Raw genomic sequence first — 25341 nt, 5'->3', positions numbered from 1 at the left:
AGTATTTTCATATGGTGAGGCACTGAGCACATGGTAGTCATACTGATCAGCCCACATGGTTGTCCTGTCTATACTGTGGTTGGCAAGCAGATGGTTTACACAGATTAGCAGCCTCATGAGCAGATTAGCTGAGTTTGCCCACTGCTTTACTGACTGACAAGCTGATATAAATTCTACTTTGCTTTTATTTTGTAGGAGTGATAGAAAAGTCAGCCATTCTAACTGAATACTGACAGGCTGGTTGGTAAATGTGTTTTCCTGTCATTAAGGAGATGCTGTGACAGCTGACTGGATAAATAGGGAACTGTCTGACTGACAGTCTGTGTGACTGGAGGTGGGTCAGCTAAGCCCCCGCCTCAGGCTGACAGGATGGATGCCTTGTCTGAGGGAGTTAGGGCAGAAGTGCGGATGGGCTGGCTTGTTAAGGTGACTTAGAGCAAAATTAATCTGAGCCCCTTTTCTCCTGGCTGACCTGAGGCAGTGGGTCAATAGCATGGTAGCATATTGCTTGTTTTATGGAGCAGACTGTACATGTAAGGGGTTTAGGAGGTATTGGTACAATACCAGTGGAGATGTGCCCTCCAGCAGCCACCTGGATTTGTACTCAGTTTGGCAAATGGTGACCTGGAAATAGAAGCAGTAAATGTGTATATTTCTTTCTATATATACACTCTCCACCCTCTGACCCCCTTATACATGTTTGAACCCCCACTATAAACTCTCCTGACCCACATCTATATTAAACACACAGCCTCCTTGCCTATACACATACAGCAGACAGTAGGGTGGGAAATGAACCACAAGAGTATTTAACATTTATTTCATTTTGTAGGCTACTGTAACAAATAAAATATCAGCCCTGGAATTCCTGTAATTCACACAGGTGTTCTGTAACAAGGATCCCTTCAATTGGTTATCAAATAGGTGGTAGAAAGTTGTACACCCAAAACACAGTGTTGAGTATTGAACAGTTGGACAAATAATGTAATTTATTCAGACTGCACGGGAACATCTGCTCAGCTGTCATGTGTACTCAGCAACTGACAGGCTGAAGAATGTTGTTACCTAACGAATCCACTGCATAAACTGGGATAATAACACTGATGTGTTTTTGTGAAAGAAAATTGACTGGTGGGATGAAGGGGATGAGATGACGAGTCTTCGATTGTATTCTTTTAAAAAAGTCAGTATTGATATACAGAACAGAAAGACATTGTAGTAACCAGGGAATTCATAATATGAATGATTAGAATGTGTGAAACACATTGCACCCTTACAACTGCCATGAAATATATTCTTTTGGATGTGTTTTTAATGTGCACTGTAAGCTATTTTTTAACTATAGTAGATAGAGAGTGGAACATAATGACACTGTGTCCCAATAGCAAACGAGTGTTAGACTATCACGTTACACCACGAAACATTGGAGCTGTCTGTGCACACTGAATTAAATATGCATTTCTGTTACTTCATGTAAACAAACCACTTAGTAAATATCAGCTCTTTGCTCGAGATCAGACTGGAGAATAGGGATGCACAATATTGGATTTTTTGGCGATATCCATTATGCTGATATACAGTACAGGCCAAAAGTTTGGACACACCTTCTCATTCAATGCGTTTTCTTTATTTTCATGACTATTTACATTGTAGATTCTCACTGAAGGCATCAAAACTATGAATGAACACATGTGGAGTTATGTACTTAACAAAAAAAAGGTGAAATAACTGAAAACATGTTTTATATTCTAGTTTCTTCAAAATAGCCACCCTTTGCTCTGATTACTGCTTTGCACACTCTTGGCATTCTCTCCATGAGCTTCAAGAGGTAGTCACCTGAAATGGTTTCCACTTCACAGGTGTGCCTTATCAGGGTTAATTAGTGGAATTTCTTGCTTTATCAATGGGGTTGGGACCATCAGTTGTGTTGTGCAGAAGTCAGGTTAATACACAGCCAACAGCCCTATTGGACAACTGTTAAAATTCATATTATGGCAAGAACCAATCAGCTAACTAAAGAAAAACGAGTGGCCATCATTACTTTAAGAAATGAAGGTCAGTCAGTCCGGAAAATTGCAAAAACTTTAAATGTGTCCCCAAGTGGAGTCGCAAAAACCATCAAGCGCTACAGCGAAACTGGCACACATGAGGACCGACCCAGGAAAGGAAGACCAAGAGTCACCTCTGCTTCTGAGGATAAGTTCACCCGAGTCACCAGCCTCAGAAATGGCAAGTTAACAGCAGCTCAGATCAGAGACCAGATGAATGCCACACAGAGTTCTAGCAGCAGACCCATCTCTAGAACAACTGTTAAGAGGAGACTGCGCAAATCAGGCCTTCATGGTCAAATAGCTGCTAGGAAATCACTGCTAAGGAGAGGCAACAAGCAGAAGAGATTTGTTTGGGCCAAGAAACACAAGGAATGGACATTAGACCAGTGGAAATCTGTGCTTTGGTCTGATGAGTCCAAATTTGAGATCTTTGGTTCCAACCGCCGTGTCTTTGTGAGATGCAGAAAAGGTGAACGGATGGATTCCACATGCCTGGTTCCCACTGTGAAGCATGGAGGAGGAGGTGTGATGGTGTGGGGGTGTTTTGCTGGTGACACTGTTGGGGATTTATTCAAAATTGAAGGCACACTGAACCAGCATGGCTACCACAGCATCCTGCAGCGACATGCCATCCCATCCGGTTTGCGTTTAGTTGGACGATCATTTATTTTTCAACAGGACAATGACCCCAAACACACCTCCAGGCTGTGTAAGGGCTATTTGACCAAGAAGGAGAGTGATGGAGTGCTGCGGCAGATGACCTGGCCTCCACAGTCACCGGACCTGAACCCAATCGAGATGGTTTGGGGTGAGCTGGACCGCAGAGTGAAGGCAAAGGGGCCAACAAGTGCTAAACACCTCTGGGAACTCCTTCAAGACTGTTAGAAAACCATTTCAGGTGACTAACTCTTGAAGCTCATGGAGAGAATGCCAAGAGTGTGCAAAGCAGTAATCAGAGCAAAGGGTGGCTATTTTGAAGAAACTAGAATATAAAACATGTTTTCAGTTATTTCACCATTTTTTGTTAAGTACATAACTCCACATGTGTTCATTCTGTCACGTCCAGACTCACAGGAAAGAACCCAGATGCGAAGCAGCAAGCAGATGAAGTAATCAACAGTCTTTATCGAAAACACAGGAAAATGTGTAACTGCTTCAGGTGAGTCTCGTACCCGGGTTGCCGGGGGGAAAATCGGCAGCGTTACCACTAACCCGGGAGGGGAGTCAGAGACGCAACCTCCCGTCCACGAGGAGATTACGTGACTTGCAGTCCAGATGAACAGTTGCGGGGGAACAGACAGTTGGAGAGTCGGGGACAGACGAGGGATCAGATAACCAGCACAGTTGGGACTTACAGGCAGAAAGCTCGGTGTCAGAGTCAGAAGGCGAGGTCGATAGCCGGGGATCAGACGAGCAGGCAGGGTCAGAGCAGAAACAGGTCGGAATCTTGCAATCAGTCCGAGGGCAAGGCGAGCAGGCAGGAACGGGGACGAAACAGGTCGGCAACGGGTGATCAGTCCAAGACAAATTGCTGGAAAGGCTTGCATGAGAGCGAAGACGATCTGGCAACTGGTGTGTGTGGAGCTGGAGCTTAAGTATGCTGGGCTGATTGCATGAGATGAGTTACAGGTGTGCTGAAGAACACAGGTGAGTGGAATTGCCTGATGAGATGGGTGTGGCAAGGAAAACATACTGGGTGAAGGAGACTGGAGACTGTGACACATTCATAGTTTTGATGCCTACAGTGAGAATCTACAATGTAAATAGTCATGAAAATAAAGAAAACGCATTGAATGAGAAGGTGTGTCCAAACTTTTGGCCTGTACTGTATAACAACTTATTTGGCTGATAACTGATACCAGTATTGTTATAGCCACGTTCTTCCCCACCTAATTTTAGCGATCATCAAGTCTGCTCTGTAGTGGAATTAACATCGCATTATGCGTGCATGCTCTTATTCGTGATGGTCCACCAACAGATGGAGACATGAAATAGAATGCTTTTCAATGTATGTAATATTCATTCATTGTGCAAAATAGGAAAAAGCATGTTGGCCATTTCTGATAGTTCATTTTAAAGCAAATATTGGCTTATACTGCTGACGTGCCAATGTTAACGTGCATCCCTACTGGAGACATATTCACTTAAAAGATGAGGAAGTAGCCTACTTCTTATCTTCCTATGTTTGAATCATTACTTTTTAAAACAGAAAACACACATTCTATATTGTGATATTTGATGGAAATGAGAATATAGCCACTAGGAAGTAGCCTAGCTTGTAATTAGTGAGCATCATTTAGCTCACCAGAAACTTTCAGCTCCCTGGCAATCTTTCTCCAGCCAGATGATGCCTTATTTAGCTTTTTGTAGTGAAATGAGAAGCTATCTTGTAGATAATTTCTCATCTTAAAGGCATGAGTCAGTTGTTCCTCACCAACTGTGGTGCTTTTGAAGTGAGTGAAAGATATAAATATAAACAGACTGTCTGACAAAAAACAGCAGCGCTGCGTCACTTGCGGTTATTTAGGACACCTCTTATGTCAGCTTGGAATCTGAAATGTTGTCATATTGGTGCAGTTTCAGTGTTCTTGCCATGTCTCTTCTTGTCACCACAAAAACACATGAACTTTGTTGTAAACAAACACAGACTGTGGTGCTCTGTCCCTCCCATCTCTCGAAATGTGATCTCCTTCATGTTGCTGGCCTCGGCTCACAGCCAGTCAGATGTTGGATTTAGTGCTACGATGTCATCAGCACAGGTTGCCATTTTAGGGCTACTTTTTAATTTCTTTGAGGTGTTGGAATGACAAATGATGGTTCAGTCGGTTTGCTTAAACTCAAACCAGCTTCAGCTCATACACCAGACCAGCAAAACCAGAAATCAACCCAACACTAAACCATAGACTGCTTAAAAAAAGTAAATTTAAAAACACAACAAGGCAATGACATGTGACACGCTGTGGACAGCTGCACCAGCAGGACATCAGCATTCTCCCAGGAGACAGCCCACTGACCCACTGGATAGAAATAAAAGAGTTGACCTAGCAGTATATAAAAAGCCAGATTGCCTCATTTCTCAATAGGAAGTCACAGATCTACTCCTAGTACAGCAGCTGGCACACTTTTACACATGTAGTTACAAGTAAAGACGTAAAAAACATCATGTTATCACACTGATTGACAGTATGTGTAATACATACTGTATACCTAATCCAACTAGAAATGTGATCATTTCAAACGCTGCCTCAATTGATATGTTTTTAGCAACTGAAAAAAAGGCTCATCAGAAGAAATCAGTTTAAATGTACGCTATATTTAGAATATTTTCACTTTATCTTACTGTCAGACAGCCTTCTCTGACAGGAAATTAAAGCCGTTATATCAAAGCCACCAGACTGCAATGACAAAAGAGTAATTTCAGAGCAGAACACTGAGTTGCAGGTCACCGAGGCTTCGACTGGTTAGTGAGTAAGGTAAAGTGGAGCAAATATTTAAATATAGTGTACACTTAACACTGATATTAATTTTTTTCAGGTGGCTAATATGTGTTTTTGTTGTGGCCCACAGCTGTACATTGCTTAGCTTGCGAGCTAATTGATTTGGTTTACCAAAGATGATAGCAAACCAACACAATCAATCAATCAATCAATCAGTCAATCAGTTTTATTTATAAAGCCCAATCTCACAAATAACAATTTGCCTCAGAGGGCTTTACAGCATACAACATCCCTCTGTCCTTTGGACCCTCACAGCAGATAAGGAAAAACTCCCCCCAAAAAAAACCTTTAACAGGGAAAAAAATGATACATAAAATAAGCACAGCGGAAATTACAGAAATTTTGGATACCATGTTTAACTGAACATGACAACAGAAATCAACAAGCCTGCCAATTTTACATATCTCCACAAATGAAATCTGTTGCCAATTGTCTCCCTGAAAGTGAGTGTTATTAGCACAATGTCACAGTGATTCACTGTACAGCTGCTCACTGCTTTCCACTTCATTGTACCCTGAAATAACTCATAAAAGGCCCCCAGAGCACTTAGAAAATATACAACTCAACAGTATATTGCTTACCTCCTATGTACTTTTACTTCAACCTCAGAGTAAAGCATTGTACTGCCACATTTACCTGACATGTTAGTTACATTCCAGATTCAGATTTTAGTCACAAAATATAACAGTTGAAATATGATACATTGTTATTCATTTAACTATTCAGCGTTATATTTGAATTGAAAGTGCAACCTTATTTAGACGTTATGTAAATTTAGGCAGATTGTACTGATAATTCCCCTCTTTCACTCTTTAAGTCAAACTTTGAATGCAGTGTTACCATGCAGTATTAATAATTTTACTATTAATAAATGATAGTTTTAATTCAGAAAAAATACTTCTTCTACCACTGTTAAAACCAATATTTCCAGTTAGAAAGTGCCTGAAAGGTAAAGCAAGATGGCTTTTGCTGGGGGGCCCCCAAATCGCTAAATTGCCCCTGAAAAACACATTCAAGTCATAGCTATGTAGGTATTTTTATTTCAACATAAATGTCTTTGAAAACATTTACATACCTACACATTAAAACACATAAAACAATTATCTATAACATTACATTGTAAACGACCGCGGGCCCGCGGAAGCGCTGCGAATAGCCTCGAAGTGCCGAGAAGCGAAGCCAGTTTCCTTTCGGCGACCATGTTAACCGATCCCACCTCCCACTCGCAAAGAGGACAGCTGCGGTGGTGTTTTTTTTCCTCCACAATCGAATATCAATTTTCACATTCGAAGGTCCATTTTATTTCAAATTCAAATTTAAATTCGAATTTAGAATATTCGTTGACAGCCCTACTGTATACATACAGGAGTAATTCAATTCCCAATCGCATTATCTTAATTTAGTACAATTTCTGTCGGATAAACATGTTTACATGTATTTTAAAAGTCCAGTTTTAGTCAGACTAACATAATAAATCAATTTTCTCTAATGTCATGTAAAAGTACTGAAAGAGCAGTGGCCAGCTCGCTGCTGACAACATGATGGACCCTGCAGAGCCCTGAAGCCTCGCCCCTGCTGCTGCACAGAGCCCCAAAGCGCTTTTGGCTTGTTTATTCAAAGTTTGGTGATTTGAACATGTCATTTGTCCAACACTGTACCAAGTTCAACACTACATGTCCTTGGATCCCCAGTATTACACCTACCAAGTGTGACAAAGATTGGATGAACAGTTCCTAAAATTTGCAAAGGACACACATGCAATGGCATGCAAAAGTTTGGGCACCTTTGGTCAAAATTTTGTTTACTGTGAATAGTTAATTGAGTAGAAGATGAAGTTATATCCAAAAGACATGAAGTTAAAGATGGAATATTCTTTTCAACATTTTAAGCAAGATTAGTGTATCATTTCTGTTTTGTACAATTTTAGAGTGGAAAAAAAGGAAACAAGCACCCTGCAAAAGTTTGAGCACCCCAAGACATTTGAGCTCTCAGACAACTTTTACCAGGGCCTCAGACCATAATTAACTTGTTAGGACTCTGGACTCTGGCTTGTTCACAGTTATCATTAAAAAAGGCCATGTGATGCACATTTTAAAGCTTTATAAACACGCCTGAAACCTTGTCCCATCAGCAGCCATGGGCTCCTCAAACCAGCTGCCTCACACTCTGAAAACTAAAATAACTGATGCTCACAAAGCAGGAAAAGGCCATAAGTCGATAGCATGTGTTTTCAGGTAGCTCTTTCCTCAGTTCGTAATGTAATTAAGAAATGGCAGTTAACAAGAACTGTGGAGGTCAGGTTGAGGTCTGGAAGACCAAGAAAACTTTCAGAGAGAGCTGCTTGTAGGATTGTTAGAAAGGCAAATCTAAACCCCTGTTTGACTGCAAAAGAAGTGCAGGAAAATTTAGCAGACCTGGAGTGGTGGTGCACTGTTCTACTGTGCAGTGACACCTGTATACTGTAAATGTGAAATTCATGGAAGAGTCATCAGAAGAAAACCTCTTCTGCGTCCTCACCACAAAATTCAGCGTCAGGAGTTCGCAAAGGAACATCTAAACAAGCCTAATGCTTTTTGGATGCAATGAGCAAAGGTATGTTTGGAGAATAAAAGGATACAGAATTTCATGAAAAAAAAACAACACCTGTCCAACTGTTAAACACGGGGGTGGATCAGTCATGCTTTGGTTGCAGCCAGTGGCACAGTGAACATTTCACAGGTAGAAGGAAGAATGGATTCAGTTATTCCAGCAAATTCTGGAAGCAAATATCACACCATCTGTAAAACAACTGAAGATGAAGAGAGGATGACTTCTACAACAGGACAATGATCCTAAACAAACCTTGAAAGTCACAGTGAACTACCTCAAGAGGCTGAAGCTGAAAGTTTTGCCATGGCCCTCACAGTCCCACGACCTTAACATCATTAAAAATCTGTGGATGGACCTCAAAAGAGCAGTGCATGCAAGACAGCCCAAGAATCTCACAGAACTATAAGCCTTTTGCAGGAAGAATGGGTAAAAAAATCCCCCCGAACTAGAACTGAAAGACTCTAAGCTGGTTACAAAAAGTGTTTAGAGGCTGTTATACTTGCCAAGAGGGGTGTTACTAAGCACTGACCATGCAGGGTGCCCAAACTTTTGCATCAGGCCCCTTTCCTTTTTTATTAAATTTTATTAGAAAATGTAAAATTAAAAAGTAATCTTACTTAAGATATTGAAGAAATATGTCATCTTTCACTTCAAATCAGTTCATCTTCTGCTTACCTAACTACTCACAGTAAACAAAATTTTGACCAGGGGCGCCCAAACTTTTGCATGCCACTGTACCTACATAAAGACAGAAAGACAGCGATTCCATGATTTATAGTTACATTGCAAGAGTAAGGACACACAACTAAGGCTGAGTTAGCAACAGTCAGCAGTAAAAAGAAGAAGAACAATGATCTAAATGTTGATGGAGTTGAACTGTTAGAAGCAGGGCCAGCAGACACGCCAAAAGCTGAAGAAGTGTTCATTTTGAATACTAGTATACTAAAGTGCCAATCTAGTGAGCAGAAGTGTGCAGAGTTTTAAAACTTAGCAGTTTTATGGTGACAAATCAATTTTCTTAAAATGATAATCTTGTCAGGGTGGAAAAAGGTGTGAAGCAGCATTTAGACCAGCAGGGGATGCTGGAATCCTCATTGCTTCTTTCAAATTTTTATCTTAGATGGTTGACAATAAGATGGATGATGTTAGATGGATGTAAGTTTTAGGTCCATCATTATGCAAATTCAAGTGTACAGAATATTGTCTATTGTGTAACTATATGCAGCTCCTTTTAGCTATTTTCTTGTCGTGGGTAAATAATAGTGAAATCCTGAGAAACATTCTTTTGTTGTTGTTCTTACAATGTTTGTTTTACTCAATAATAATGAATAACAGTAAATTTAATTCAGAATAAAACAGTGAGATACAGTATAGTACAGTAAGACTCAAATCCATCTGCACTGCTTTGTGCTGTAAAAGTTGTCATAATTGTCATTATTGTCATGGCAGTCTGGCTGAGCTTTGATTGATTTATATTGTGGTTTATTGCAGTATGCTTTTATTGTGACGTGTAACTGTAGAAAAAGGTGTTTAACAAATTTCCCTGTTTTTCTTGTCCATTCTCTCTTTGCTCCGATTTTCTCTCTCCTGCAGCAGTATGGAGGAGTCTGACCTGATGAAGGAAAGGCTACAGGCCATCACCGTAATGCTTTACTCTACTCTGCTCAATATCTGCTTGAGTGAAACAGTGATGTTGGAGTGTTGTAGCCATAACTCTAATATCTGCTACAGTTAAAAAAAGCTATGTATTAAAGTGGAGCTGTATGGGGTACTTATCCATAGTCAATGTGTTACCTACAGTTCAATCAGGAGGTAATAATTAAGGTAATATTTAATACGGAATATGAATATACAGAGTAACAGATGATTTGTGCTGACTGAGACACCAAGGGGATTTTGTGATCGAGGGACATCTGGACAGCAGCAAGATAAATTTCCCCCATGGAGTCCAGACACTGGTGGTGGTGGCTGATGACTCTGAGGCCAGTGGGAGATGAGAAAGATGAGGATGATGAATCTGTGAAGACCATGTGGTAATGGGAGATGGAGGGTGCACATGACTGCAGCAAGATAGAACTATGGCAGAGAAAGAACCATATTTAAAATGAGAAGCAGTAAGATGATAGCCTGGAAATCCAGACTCAAATCAAAAGATCAAAAGATTTTGAGTCTGGCCCTCACCGATACACGCTTTCTACCCAAGGGGCGGCACTAACTGAGGCATTTCAAATGCCGCCGCACGCAATTGGACAGCACGATGGCCAATCAGAGCAAAAAACAAGGTGACTTATTCATTGCACTAAGCCCCATTTGTTTGCCGAACAGTGGGGCTAACTGATATATTATGCTTTTGCTGTATCCCGTCGGCAAAACAGCAAAAATGTCCTTCCTGGAAGCGAAGCCTTCTAGGGCAGTCTTCTGTTCCTCTCTCAAGGAAAAAGATAAGTGTAGTTGGCTTAGCGTTTCTTCCAAAGCCAAATTGAATGGGCGTGATCCTTCGGCGGCTGCTATCTTGGCTGTTTACTTTTCGACTCCTAAGGCGCAGCGCTGTCCTCATCACGTTACACCCACCCAGAGTGCGCCTCTGTCAGACTGATCGGATTGGTCCGATTGGCGATTCAGCGGGCTCTGCTCGTCGGAGCCAGATTCCTGTGTAGTGCAAATTAGAATTTGCTAGAGGCGGGGCATCTGGATTTCCAGGTTAGTAAGATGATAGACTGACAGGAAGGGTGTGTCGCTGTGAAATTCATTGATTGTGAATCAGCTGTACAACAGCTGATGACTCAATTGACAGCCCTGAACAATGACAGTTAGAGATAGTGAGTCAGCATATGTGCAAGGAGTGAGTGGCAGGGTGAGGAACAAAATCTACTGCCTGAGCAGGAAAAGTATTGTCTTCCTGACTGAACTATCGCTAGAGCTTTTCTTAGATATCAGTTGTCACGCCCCTAGTTTGGAGAAGCAGACTGGAGTCTGAATCAGAAGCTAAGCAAAGTACTGCTGTGGATGTGGGTCAGCAACAAATTTATTTTAGCCCCCTAAAAAAAGTCTGGCATAAAAAAGATCAATATCAGTTTAAGTGTACATTATATTGAGAGTATTTTCTCTGCTTTACCTTTCCGTCCAACAGACTGTTCCAATGGGGAAGCTATTAATGGCTTGAGTTCTCCATCTATGCTCTCATCAAAGCTACCAAACTCCATTGAGAAAAACAATAGTTTTAGCTTGCTGAATGCAGGAGTTGCTGGTCTACCGTTACTTTGGTGGGTTAGTTTGTTTGTGTTATTGTGTGCCTTTGGTGAATCTGAATGAACCCTTTTAAAGATCAAAGTCACACAATAACACAAAGAAAATGATCGATGCAACTGAGGCAACAGTAGACTAGCAGCGGTAGACTAGCAGCTCTTGTGTTCAGCGATGTGAAATCATTGTTTTATTCAAATGAGTCTGGCTTTGATATAACGGCTTAATTTTCCCTTGGAAATCACTGTCCAGCATTAAGCTAAAGCAGTGAAAATAATCTCAATATAGCATACACTTAAATCAATATTAACTTTTTTAGGTGGGACTTTTTTTAGGTGGCTAAAATGCATTTTGTTGTTGACCCTTTCCACAGTAATAGATTGTTTGGCTACTGTGTCAGACTCCAGCCTGCTTCTCCATATGGGGGCATGCTGACTATGTATGTAATACACTGTCCATGAGTACCCCATACAACCCCACTTTCAAATTTCTGAACTATCCCTTTAAAAATACAACTTATATTATGCCTATCTGCATCTCTCTGATGGCCTTATCTGTAACCTTTCATTTGTTGCAATGTTTTGTCACTGCTCTGTAAATTCACTCACATTTTTGTCTTTAATGTACCAGGAGAAGCATCGCATTCAGGAACACATTAGACAGAAGAAACTCGAACTGGACCAAGAAAAACTGACACTTAAGCACCTAAAGGTTCACTTCACTCATCTACGCTCAAACATTGTTTCAATTCTATAAAGGGTCAGCACTAACACCAGATGAGGTGTGTGCTAAATCGTTTTCATAGATGGGTATTATCTCTTATTAGCATGAATAATCACTCTGTCCATCTGTTTGTCCACAAATGTGCATAATTCTTCTTCCTGTGACATGACAGGCACTGTGGTTATCATTTACTGTTTGATTACACTGACCAGCTGCTGTCATATGCACTCATTCAGTGAAATCAGAATATGATCTGAGAAAATGACAGCTGTTGGTGTAAACCTGAACTCCATTTAAAGAGATCTTAATCCACATGATAGACCCCTGTGTTGTGTCCTTTAAAATAATCAGAAAAAAGCACTGAGAGAGCAGTGGCTCCTACAAGACTCTGCTTCCCACAATGCAACAGACTCCCCACAGCAGCAGAGCATTTTGTCTGACCTGCAGCACACCCGAGCACTGCAGCTCAACATCCACAGGTACTAAACACAAACACACATTATAGACACCCACGTACCAACAGAGGTGGAAGAAGTACCCACACCTTTTACTTAAGTAAACATAGCAATACCACTGTGTAGAAATACTCTGTTTTAAAATTCCTGCATTCAAAACCTAACTTCAGTAAATGTAGAAAAGTATTAGCAGTTCAAAGTGCCAAAACTGATGTGCTCTCAATGTAGAAATGCATATTTCACTTTCATATGTATTATATTACTGGATTATAATTATTGATGCATTAATGTGTTCATTACTTTAATGTTGGTAATGTTGGTGGAGTTTAATTAGTTTACCCACTTCTGGGTACCTTAACCTATTATAATATATCATAATTTATTAGTTGAATAATATTTTGTATTAACAATATAAATTTGCAAAGCAACTAGTAACTATAGCTGTCATATAAATGTAGCGGAGTAAAAAGTACATTATTTCCCCCCAAAATGTAAAGGAGCAGAAGTATCAAGTAGCATAAAATGGACATACTAAAGTCAAGTACAACATCAAAACTTTACGTATGTACAGTCCTTAAGTAAATGTACTTAGTTACTTTCCACCACTGCATATCAATATGAGCTGTTGTTGCATTGTCTCCTCTGAAACATCAGGATAGAGAAGGAGGTGGAGTGTCTGGAGAGAGAGGAGTCTATGATTTCTACCAATGAGAGTTTCATCCTCAACAGACTGAAGGCTGTGGAGAAAAGTCCAGGGGACATTATCAAGGTGTGCGCGCGCACGCACAAACACACACACACACACACACACACACAGCTTTATTTTAGTGCCTCCACTACGTTGCATTTACTGATTTGCGTTTGTCCTCCAGGAGGCTCAGGACAGCTTTTTTCCTGGTAAGTCATGACATCATTTCAATGTTTTAACTAACTTCAAAGTTGAATCTGTGGTAACAGTTCTGTTTTCTGCCCCACAGAGCCATTACAGGTCACCACAGTGACCTGTCATGTCCCAGAATTCCTCTCTCCAACAGCCAACAAACACCCTGAACCAAGCACACAGAGAAAAAGTGAGATCATTTTACACAGTCCTGTAATGTCAGTCAAAGCACATTGTATTTTGCAGTTCAGCAGTCAGCAAGCAGCCAAGTGAAAGATGATGAGCATAATTTTCTAACTTGTTATTATTTCTAGTATTAGTATTAGTATTATTATCGCCATTATTATTAATAATATTACTAGTTATTTAATCAGGAATTAAATCAGCAGTGTGGAAATATTTTGGATTTCAGAGAAAATATAGGTTAACAGACAAAGCACATGCTGTATGTAAATGATGCTGTTGCAAGATAAAACACAATATAACGTTACCTGCCTGCCATCTCACTCCATTTACTTCTTGCAGCTACATCAGCTGCTCTGTTTCAACAACGTTCAGCTGAAAAAATGTGCATGCAGGCTGAAATTCAAACGAACTGTTCTGTCAGGTGATGCAGAGACTTAAACCAACAGTGAGAAAGAAAAACAATAACGTTACATGTAAATTTGTTAAGGTATGAGTAGAGGAAAAAAAATCTGCTAGTGACTAGGCTAATTTATACAATGTAAACATGCTAAAGCTAATAACTTGTGACTAGCAAAAAACAATTCACAGCCGCGAAGTTCGCGTCTATCGCCTCCTTTGCGTCCTTTTGTTTGTTTTGGAGGTGTAACTGCAGAGTGACACAGACACACCACCGCAGAAGTAAAAATGCTCACAACGGCATAGGCAACGTGCGTAGGGTCTACTCACAACCATAAATCCCCTTCAAGAGGGACCAGGCAGGTGTCAACATTTGAGGAACTGATCTGCCTCTGCATTATTTTTAGTTAAACTCACATGTGTGTGTGCTTTGGTGTGCCCATTTTTCCTGGCTTTATTGAATGACTCCATAGCTCAGCTGGTAGTTTTCCAGATAGCCCTGGTTTGAGCATAACCAGGCTTGAATACCAGTCCTGTACATGGTACCTTGTATACCCTGTACATGATTCCAACAGTATCCATTTATCTTTGCGTCTTGCCAAACTGTTGTTTTTGTACCCTGTTACCTCCACAGAAGTTCAGTTTTTCCATCTGATCACTCTGTTTTTATTTTTTCATTCTAAATGAATTACAGGCAAATAATAATACGCATAGCATATATGACAACATGTCATAACAATATAGTCTCACAAACAAAGAAAAAAACAAACAAAAAAGTTGACTTATAGAGAATAAAGGCAATAAAAGAAAGGACATATGAAACTTCACAGGATCACATGAATAATTTTGATAAATAAGTTGATGGTACTAGTACAAAAACGCTTACATTTATATGACAGGTAGAGCATAATTATAATTCTATATAGTTTCAGTCTTCACTAGAGCAAATTTTCTTCCATTGCGTGTTATGTTGTGCTAATTTACAATGATTTGTAGTAGTAATTTGTTCCATAAGAATTGACTTTGAACTGTATTTTTCAGGAAACCTCAATTCAAATGTGTTCTGGATTGAGCTTTACATATATGTATTTTACCCAACAGAATAACATTATTGTATTTATTATCTGGGGATAGTTTCATCCAGGACCCCCAACAAAATGTCTGAAGTTGTAAGTTCTAAAGAAAGGTTGAGTGGCCCCAGCCAGCCTGTACTTTTAGTTTTACTCACTAACTACCAGTTGCAGGTGGATCTGTGAACATGGCAGACACTAATCAGAACCTTGAATAAGGTGTTTACTTGCCACAATATCCTGGTTTCCATTGAGTGCTACAGTTTACATACTTGATTTTCACAAAACCAGGATTAGGGATTTCTCAAAGTGGAATAGTGTTTACATGTGCAAACACAAAACCAGGATACTCCAAACATGTGGACCTAACCAGGAAATGTAGTGCACATGTAAACACTTATTATCAGGTGATGATGGAGATAGGATCAGCAAGCTGAACACGCAGTGCTGGTTATACCTTCTTGAGAACCAAATGATTTCTAATCTCACTGAGGAGTGAACTTTGAGGACTTTTGGGGTTTGGGGTTGTTATATGCTAAAAAAAAAAAAAAAAGTACTTTTACAAGGGAGCAGCTGCTGAAGCTGCAGTGGTCATTGCTTATCATGGAAGCAACCTGAAGCGATGACGTCATATATACAGATGTGAGATTAGGCCAACATTAACAGATAATAACATAGACTTTGTTTGTCTTCTGTGTTTCAGCTCTGTTTGCCATGGAGATCAATGTGACTAAAAACCATCTGACTGGAAAGAGCACAGTTCATTCAACAGTCCCTCCTGAGGAGATAAACCAACACGCCGGCCTCAAGGTTTATGATGACGGCAGGAAGTGTGTTTATGCCTTGAATTCACAAGAGGTAATGTCATTGTCACTGAGGTAGCAAGTTAAATGTCAACAGGAAGACTGCTTTGGGGCCCTGATGGCAAATGCACAATCTCCTTTTAAGTTTGAAGCCTACTGTAGATTGAGGGATGGCTAGCAGAGTTTTGTTGCAAGATGTGATAATGAGTGCATATACGGGCTCTAATGTATGCTGGAGCCAGAGCATGGAGTGCTTTAAAGTAATGACCTCTTTTGTGACATTTACAGTCATTAGCCCTTTTTAGATAGGAATTGTGCAAATTTGCAGGAAAGCCCAATCAGTCTTTTGTCAGCATTGGCAGTATAAAAATGAAATCGGGGAGTGCGGCAAAATGCCGCCTACCTGCTTTTATTTATACAGAATGTGCCTTTTTTGGGGCAATGGGGAGCGTGAGCAAGTAGCAAAACGTGTAGCTCAGCGTGTGACGTGGGAGGGAAGCCGCGGCTAGTCAGGCCTTCGGCGATTCTCTTGTAGTTCACCGTTCCTGTCATCTGACTTAATGGCCTCTTCGTTTGCGAGGACAAGGAAGGCACGCAATTCCTTGTCTCCCCAGTTGCTCATCTTTACAGTATCTGTCAGGTTTGTGTTTCCCTCTTGCTACTAGCTGCTCGCTAATTCCTGCCACCGCCAGTGGCTCGCACGTGCAGCGTCATCAACAGCTCCTCCCACAAGTCTTCAACAGCCCCTGCCGTTGCAGAAGGCCGCCTCGGTCTGTTTAAACTAAAAGAGTTCCGCCAATATGACTACCCTACGAGGCGGAAAATTGGGCATCACGGATCAACTCGCCAGTCCGGCTCTGTGTGTCTAAACGCTTGCAGCTTGCCGGCAAAACGGCCCAATATTTGCGGAAAATCTGGCAGTGTAAAAGGGGCTACTGTGTTCTCCTAATAATGACTAGGTCATGACCAGTGTCACAAAATTCACGGTTTAGTTTAATACAATACAGTGGTGTCACAGAAATGCTGCCAGAAATGCCAGAGAAATTTCCTTGATTTTTAAAGATTTAAATGTATGAAAATTAACATAATTTGGGCTTTTGTGTTTTTTGTACAAAACAGGAATTACAGTCTGGTTGAAATGGGCTCATTAAAGTCTGGGTAAAGCAAAATCTGTATTTTCTTTCTGAACACATTATACAAGTTAAAAAATGCTTGTTGAAAACATGTCAAAAGACTGGGAACTGTGTAGTACTATACCATGGAGTTAAACAGTTTATCGCCATCTCTGTGTGCCACTTTAGAAAACCTGGTTACTACTGACATCAGAGCATAGACATAGACATTTCACTATAAGTGAGAGCATTCCAGTATGATGTGTGAGAGCATTTCAGTATATTATATTAGAGCATTTCAGTATGATGTGTGAGCATTTCAGCAGCAGCTCGTGCTCTGGCTTGGGGGTAGTGTATGTTACTGTGCTACTGGGTTAGCTGCTAAGGAGAGTCTGTAGCTGTAAGGTTGCTGTCTGTCTTTGGTTCAGTGCGTTTTTATACACCGCTCTCTCTCACCAAACACCAGAGCTGCAGGTTATTGGAGGATAGGGTTGAGTACCGAAACCTGGTACTTTTTGTACTTGGTACCGATTCACGTCAGTACTACCGAGTACCGATTCACTTAAAATGAAACGATGCCAAATTTCGGTACCTGAGGTGGAGGCGGAGTGAGAGCGCATGACTCACATCTCAGACTCAGCAACAATGGCAACAAAAACAATGTGCAGACAAAAATTAACGTGCAGCACTGTTCCTAAATGTTCTCAATAAAATGTTGAAACTGAGAAGTTTAGACTATGGGCCCGAACGATGCATAGTGCGTCCAAGTTCAGCGGAAACAGCAGAATTGTAGCTTTCTGACAAGCACTTGCACTTGTCGGTAATCCAATGTTTTCACAGCGAAAAATTACAATAAAATGATGTATAACAGAGCTTTCATACAGCTTTGCACACACATTACTCTTGGACGGATTACTCGCGAATGCAGGCTCGCACAGAAATGCCACGCATATCACATGAAAGCGCAGGACCACACACATCATTGTGCTGTCATCCCATCACGCTCTAAATACAGATCAGTTGTCTACAAAATAAAAACTTGACGAATTTCTTTACAATCCAATATACAGATCTTGTTATCAGTCACTTCATATAGTGAGGAATATTGTATCTTACCACGTTTTAGGCTTGCGTGTGTTTCTCCCTGTCTATCCACATTTGTAGTCCGGCTTTCAAGATGCAAATATCTCCATATTGTCCAGTTGACACTCCATCAAACTTTGTATGACAAGACCAGCCACTTCACCTTTGCGCACCCAGACAACTGCAGCCTAATGCATGCTGACAGGGCCGTAATCACCATATACATTGAGGGGGACGCGTGCCCCCCCCACCAATGCTCAAAATGTCTCCCCAATATATAACTGAAACTGAAAAACAAATATTATCTTGGAGGACATCATTGCATTTGGTTGACTATTTTTCTATTATCTTAGATGTAAATATTGCATGTTTCTTTCAGATAAAACACATTTTTGACTTGTGAATGAGTCAATGGAATTTCTTGCAATAATGAAAAAATACTGGCAAACATGTCCACCTGGCACAAACCACATGTTTTGGACAACTTTAAAGTGACAGAATGTCCCAGCATCATGGTCTCCCCTCTTCATATATGGTAGAATATGTCTTTTTCCAACTTGCTATGCTGAGATACATGTAAAAATGTAAGAATTTAGGCACACAGATTTGTTTTTTTCATTGATATAAAAATTTATATAAAATACAGGCACATAGAAGAACATGAAATGATGGCAAATCTGGTTAGCCCAGATTGTCCTGAAAAAAACAAGATATAGCGTGTATGTAGCCTTTATAATGACTGTGATATGAGCTTAAAAGTAAAATCAGTAAAAATACCCCAAAAAGGCCTAGGGCCTCTAGGGTTAAAAAGTACCGAAATAAGGTACCATTTGGTACCGGTACCGAATTCCAGATACCAGTACCGGTACCGTATCGGTTCAATTATGAACGGTACCCAACCCTATTGGAGGATCTTCTGTTTCTCGTCTGGTAATGGCGGTACTGGCCCTCTTGCAACGAGCTAGCTTAACATAGCTGCCTCCCAATGTATCTCAGTGGAGTAGAATGCTCTGATTTTGGGTTTGAGGGCAGACAGCATGTTGCCTGTTCTGTCCTGTGGGCTGCCTTGTTGAGCACAGTGGCACTGAGAATACTATATTAAACACAGTTTAAGCTGTAGGTTTTATTTTCCAAATATAATAGGATAATTCAGCATATCGTACAGTTTGTAATCGTTCCAAACTGAAAGCCTCTTTATGGTTCAATATGAATATGTATATTGTTACACCCCTAATAATGACCCATGTTCCTTTCTGCTCATAGGAGTCACATGATCAGAGCTGTGTGTCTGAGCTGTCAGCCAACGAGGTGGAACAGCTGCTGAGAAGCGCCACAATGCATCGCCAAGTAAACCAAGCAAACTACCATCAAAATCACATTGGAACAGAGGAGCATTGTTTTTACAACCACTGCGATGAGAGAGACAGAGCGGAGGGGTTTGACCTCAGAAAGCAGCAAGGTTATTATGGTAACCATCTCATCAGAAACAACATTGCAGAGAAAGATTGCACTCGCAGGGAAAACTGGCAGAGAAAACCAGAGGCAAACCATGGCTATGGTCACCAGGAAAGCCATTACAGGTGGCAGAAAGGGAGAAATAATAACAAAAGCAACCTGAGCGAAGGTCATCAGCTTGGAAGCCACAAGGGGCTGGGACATCACTATGGCAACCAGAAAGATGGTCATAGTTTGGACCAGGTGAGAAACTGTCACAGTGTTCAGGAAGACCAGCCTGCTAGCCACCACACCAGCAGCATCATCAGAAGCAACAGTCTGCTAAATGGAGGCAGAGCCAATGACTGCCCTCCTCCTAGATCACATGACCAGGAAGCAGTGTCTCCCTACCAATCACAGCTCTGTTACACTCCAGCCAATTATATTCCTCTTAGTGATTATGTCAGCGTGGATGAAGAAGAACTTTATTGCTACAGCCCACTCTCCTATCACAGCAACCATGGGAAACCACCCACTGCTCTATACAGTGGCCCCACCCACTCTGACAGAGTACCCTCCCCCTTCTACGGAGACGATACCCCTTACACCATCCTCAATGCCATGGAGACCACTGAGCCAATCACGGCCATCTTCATGGGCTTCCAGACAGCGCAGGATGACAGTGGGCACAGTCAGGAGTTTGAGGGCTCCCTGAAGGCGGAGCTTGTCATCATTGAGGACAATGAAGACAACATTGACGACAACAGAATGAAGGGGAAGCAGCGCCACATCCAGCTTGTAGGAAACAGTTATCAGACAGGAAGGTCAGCCAATGGAAACATGGGACGTGTGGAGGGAGTTGGAGACAGACGTATGGACAGACGGGTGGGACCAGGTATCAGAAAGATCCAGAAAAAACACAAACCCTGCTGCACTGTCTGCTAACGGGACTAACTAATGCATGCCCGAGTGTCGAACTCAGTAACCAGCTGTATCAGTCCGCTAACCTCATGACTAACTGCAACCAACTGAGCTGCTGTAGCACACGTATTGTTAACAGAATTAATAATAAAGTTTATTTGCATAGCACTTTTCAAGACCAGCATTTTAAAGTGCTTTATGACAAACACATAAAACACAACAATACAAAAAACACAGTTAATGTTCAACTGACCGGGCAAGTGTGTAGAAAGAGAGGAATAAATTGTTGAACAATGGATGATTTAAAGTTGATACGTGAATAAAACCTAAACTAGAGCAGTGCAAGATTTAGGTGCAACATCAAGAGTAATGTACAGTACAATAAAGCCCCATTTTTACCAAACACTTTCGGTATAGTGTCTTTAGAACCAAAAGTAATCCTTCAGACATGGTACCCAGACCTTATGTCTGTTAAGCCTTTACACCGCAAACAGTACTCTTAAATGTGGGCAGTGTTGTTGTCACTCACTGCTCCGTCCAGCGCTCGCTGTATTTCCTCATCACCAGTGACACAGGGAAGTCTGCACCTCATTTATTGTCCACAGGACAGGGTCGCATGCCACCATTTTCAGAACAAAATAGAACAGGCTGCAGTGAGAGTCTTTCTCTCTCTCTCTCTCTCTCTCTCTCTCTCTCTCTCTCTCGCTCTCTCTCACTCTCTGGGTTTGTGCATTTAATCCTTCTCAGGCAAACATAGGGTTTTAGTGTTGCCAAAGCCCACAGGAACCATGCTCTGTAACACTTTTTTTTTCCTCCAATGAGGATTAGAATACATGCAGTTCACATAATCCGGTCAAAATTAATTTATATTTTTCAACACTTGAAGATTCACTCATTACTAAAAGTGTATGTCATCCAAGAGAGACAATAAAGACTAATGGAATGGTCTAATTTGTCATTGAAATTTAAGGTGATGGATGGCAGTCATCAACTCATGCATTGAATGACATAATAGGTAAACATTCCACTTTAAAAGTTGCTGGCAGTCCTCAGTCTACAGCTGCTGCGAGATTAGAAAAACATCCTTTATTTTATAGTCATTGTTTACTAATATATGTCAGACTTGCCATGAACAGTGATTACGCAAGTCTCAAAACCAGCCACAACTCAGCCCTGAGCAGAGTGACCGTCCTCTATTGACCAATCAACAGACTGCAGTGTTTCTAGCTCCACCTTTTAGTACCAGATCTGTGTGCTAGGTACCCCAACAGAGGGGTGACTAAAAATAGGGATGGTAAGGAATAGTTCTGTTGGTATCATCCACAATTTTTCACAGTGGAAACAGAAAAAAGTATACTGAACTCAACCATACTGGACTGCTTGGTGGAAACAGGGTTAAGCTACGAGAACTAGGAACAGGTTGTTAAATCTTGAGCTTGACTCATGTGTTAAGAAACTACGGCTTAAGCTATGCATTGGATGCTGTGCGCCTCTTTAAACATGTAACCACACATTGGGACCACAAGAACTGTGATTGGCTGCTTGTATTTCTTCTTAGAAACACAAGCAGCCCAGTTTCTAGTCCCAGTGGAGATTGTTATTAGTGACGACAATGTTAGTGAGGTTGCTCCTTTTTAGTTAAACACATCTAGGAAAGAGCCTTATCACTGATGTCTATCACAATAAATGGAAGAAAATGAACGTGGCAATTGCGTGGCATATTCAGTAATGTGGCAAGGCAAAATAGAGGTGACCTGGATGTATCTCCAGTTATAAAAGTATGTAAGTAGCCCATAAGCTTGGGCGATTGGACGAATATATCGCCAATCGCCCATCGGCTGAGTCCATCATGGTTGGTTTCATTTTTGGCGATTTTATGGGCGATTTTTGTCATTTTATTTTGCTAAATTAATGGTCTGTCTCCACAGAATTAAACTCGGTACATATATTCCATAACCACTATGTAGAGCACAATTCACAGTGTGTGCGTATTGGAACTGGCAGCTTCACACTGATTTCCATCGAGTCTTTCACAAAACACGTCAGTGATTGCGGAGCTGAAAGTTACGGCCGAGGTCCACCGGCAACGGGAGCGGCGCGACACGTCTGCAGCGCGAGTCCCGTAGCAGCTCACCCCCCGTTAATCAATTACAGCGGCTGCACCGGCAACGGGAGCGGCGCAACAACCCCCATCTGCCGCGCGACAACTCTCTATTTTAGGATGCTCTTCTATTTTTGTCGCGCTACGTTCCCCTACGCGACCCTGCAGCAGATAAAAACTACATGAAATAGTGTGCTAAACGAGCACAATGTGTTTTAAAATGAATAAACCATTATCAGAGGTGATATGTGATGATTTTCATTTTCATGCATTTACCCATGTTTATCCGTGACATTGTGTAAATGTCCGTGGCGGACATTTGAAAGCGAGTAGATGACAAATAGTACAGTAAACTTGTAGATTACTCAAATATATGTAATAACTTAGGTGGAAAATGCTTTAACTATCATGGCTCAGCAAACGGTAAACAAGACACTTGACGTGATGCTTACGTTTGCAGCCGGTGGAACCCGGCCATAACGTGAATTCATATGCGCATATGGTTAACAATGTTACCAGCCCTGTTAAACACCCTCTCTGATGGCGTGCTTGCTGCCGGTATGCACAGATATTTCCGTGCCATGTTGGACATGAGTGGGCTCGCAAAGCACGCTGCATTTTTTTGCTGCATTCATGTGGTGTCGGGAGATCCAAGTTGCCGAGCTGTTTTTCTGACATGAGGTGGCGTTAATGTGAATTATCCCATTCTGAAAGTCATTTTTCGATTCTTTTCGACATCACATGAATGCAACATCCCCCCTCTCTTTTTTCTCCGCCACACACACAACTGCCAAATATATCGGCAACCGCCGGTTGATGGGCTGACGGTGGCCGATTGGAAATTTTTAACATATCGCCCAACCCTAGTAGCCCACCGTTGTTCTGTGTCTCAAGTGAAACAGTTACTGTGGGATATCTAAGGAAAGCAGGACATGACTCAATGACGTACTACACATCCAGGTGAAATCCAATGCTCAACTCAATATTAAAGCCTTCCCATAGGTATCTGTAGGGGGACTCATGTTGACCACTTGGATCAGGCATACATTTGGCTTTACCCATGCTGAAAGCTCCACTGATCAATGTTTTTATATTACATCATCCAGTTTTATGAACGGGATGATGTGGGCGCTGGTGACACCATCAGCCGACATGAGTCGAGCTCAGACCGGCCAGTTCACACTGCCGCAACTTTCCTCTGCAACTTTCTAAAATGGTTTCAACTTACTAAACTTACTGCTACTAAACATGCACAGGGTTGGAGCTCTATCTGCTCTCCTGTGGCTCCCTCTGCTGGTTCAAACAAGGTGAGGTGGTGACATAGATGAAACAGCAGAAAATGATGAGCAGCTATAATAACTCAGAGTAGACCTATAGTTCAGCTAAAACTGTATGGCATTTCTATTTTGAGCTCAACAAACTGTGCTGCGTTCTGTATTACAGTGGTCTCTAAAATTTCAGAAAATACCTTGTGGTAAACTGGGAAATGAAAGCACTTTCAATAATTTTGATAGACTAATGCTGCTAGATGTTAGCCCAGTATCAAATCAAATTGGTGTAAAATAGGAGATCTTCATTTAATGTAGTCTTAGGTATGATGCAGCATTCATTTGGTTTCTCAAAATTAAAATGATGGATCAACACAGTGTTTACCAGTAATATTTAGTCAAAACATTTGTAAAAACATTTATCAGTGACACATAGTGGAAAAGGCAAGGCAGAATTATTTACAGATTAAAATTATCTTACTGTTCCATAATTCTACCAGAAAGCATGTGATCTAAGAACTCTTTTCTTTTTTAACAGCTGATTCGACTCAGTTTTATACTAACTTTAAACGTTTGAACTGTGAACTGTTTGTCTACAGTATGTCAGATGATGAGCATGTGTAATGATGACTATAATAAACCTTTGTTAGAAATTGATGTTAATGGCTTGCTCTGTTTGTGCTGCTCTAACTTTTATCACAGTGTGTGTGTGTGTGTGTGTGTGTGTGTGTATGTACTTGTACATGATACATTGTGAGGACCAAAAAGTGTATTTCAGCAACAGAGTGAGGACACTGCCTCCTTCTTTTTGAAACACCCATTACAGGATGCATCCTGTAGCTGACAGCATCAGGTCTAATGACATTAATGGCAGTACTTGTATCATTGGCACTGACAGGCAGACAACATTCATTTGCCATTGATTACAATGGTACCATTGTTCATGGCTGCAGTCTTCAGGGTACATCAACCCAACCGCATTCACCTCCACATACCTCAACAGAAAAAAAAAAAGTCTCAACTGATGGTCCACTTGCTTGCTTGTTCTTGTGCAGCGCTTTCAACAGAATCACATAATGTTCATCAGCAGATGGAATTGTTTTGTTAACTACTGTATCTAAAGGCCCGAACATACTCGGGCGTACTATAAGCGAAGTGGACTCCGTGAGGAATGTCCGCAGTCATTCGGGCTTTCATAGTCGAGCGCACTTCCGCGTTGTAGTTTCCTGTAAAAATGTCTGTGAAAAATCCCTGCAATGTGAAAAATACATGCCGAGCAGTCACTGGTGCGCGGAAATCTGAGCTTTGCGCGCACAGGGCTTGCGGACGTCTGCTTCGCATACGTTCCACCCGGGTATGTTCGGGCCTTAAGACAAGAATGATCTGTAACATCAGGACACTGAACAGGTTGAATATCTCCAGGTCCACAACAACTGAATAAACTTCTTCTGATGAAAACAGTGTGACATGGTGGAAAGCTCCAGAACAAGCAAGTGGAGTTAATATTTTTTAATGTAAACTTCCAAGGT

General features: G+C 41.2%; 1 protein-coding gene across 3 annotated transcripts in view; it reads left to right on the top strand.

The window, feature by feature from the left end:
* palmda (palmdelphin a) overlaps positions 1 to 25341 on the top strand; it is a 28377-nt gene that overhangs the window by 1433 nt on the left and 1603 nt on the right. The window contains exons 2-9 of one of the 3 annotated variants that reach the window (XM_033649798.2): positions 9731 to 9779; positions 12011 to 12091; positions 12455 to 12582; positions 13213 to 13327; positions 13431 to 13455; positions 13536 to 13628; positions 15794 to 15948; positions 19352 to 20417. In XM_033649798.2, coding sequence (XP_033505689.1) covers positions 9735 to 9779; positions 12011 to 12091; positions 12455 to 12582; positions 13213 to 13327; positions 13431 to 13455; positions 13536 to 13628; positions 15794 to 15948; positions 19352 to 20417 — 1708 coding nt within the window. In that variant the 5' untranslated portion in view covers positions 9731 to 9734. Of the gene's footprint in view, positions 1 to 9730; positions 9780 to 12010; positions 12092 to 12454; positions 12583 to 13212; positions 13328 to 13430; positions 13456 to 13535; positions 13629 to 15793; positions 15949 to 19351; positions 24470 to 25341 lie in introns of those variants that run through there. The other 2 variants (XM_033649797.2, XM_078172872.1) reach the window with 2 other exon arrangements.

The sequence above is a fragment of the Epinephelus lanceolatus genome, chromosome 12 (genome assembly GCF_041903045.1).
Source record: "Epinephelus lanceolatus isolate andai-2023 chromosome 12, ASM4190304v1, whole genome shotgun sequence".
Taxonomy (NCBI): domain Eukaryota; kingdom Metazoa; phylum Chordata; class Actinopteri; order Perciformes; family Serranidae; genus Epinephelus; species Epinephelus lanceolatus.
Note: the sequence above shows the minus strand (reverse complement) of the source record. Positions and strands in the feature narration are given on the sequence as shown.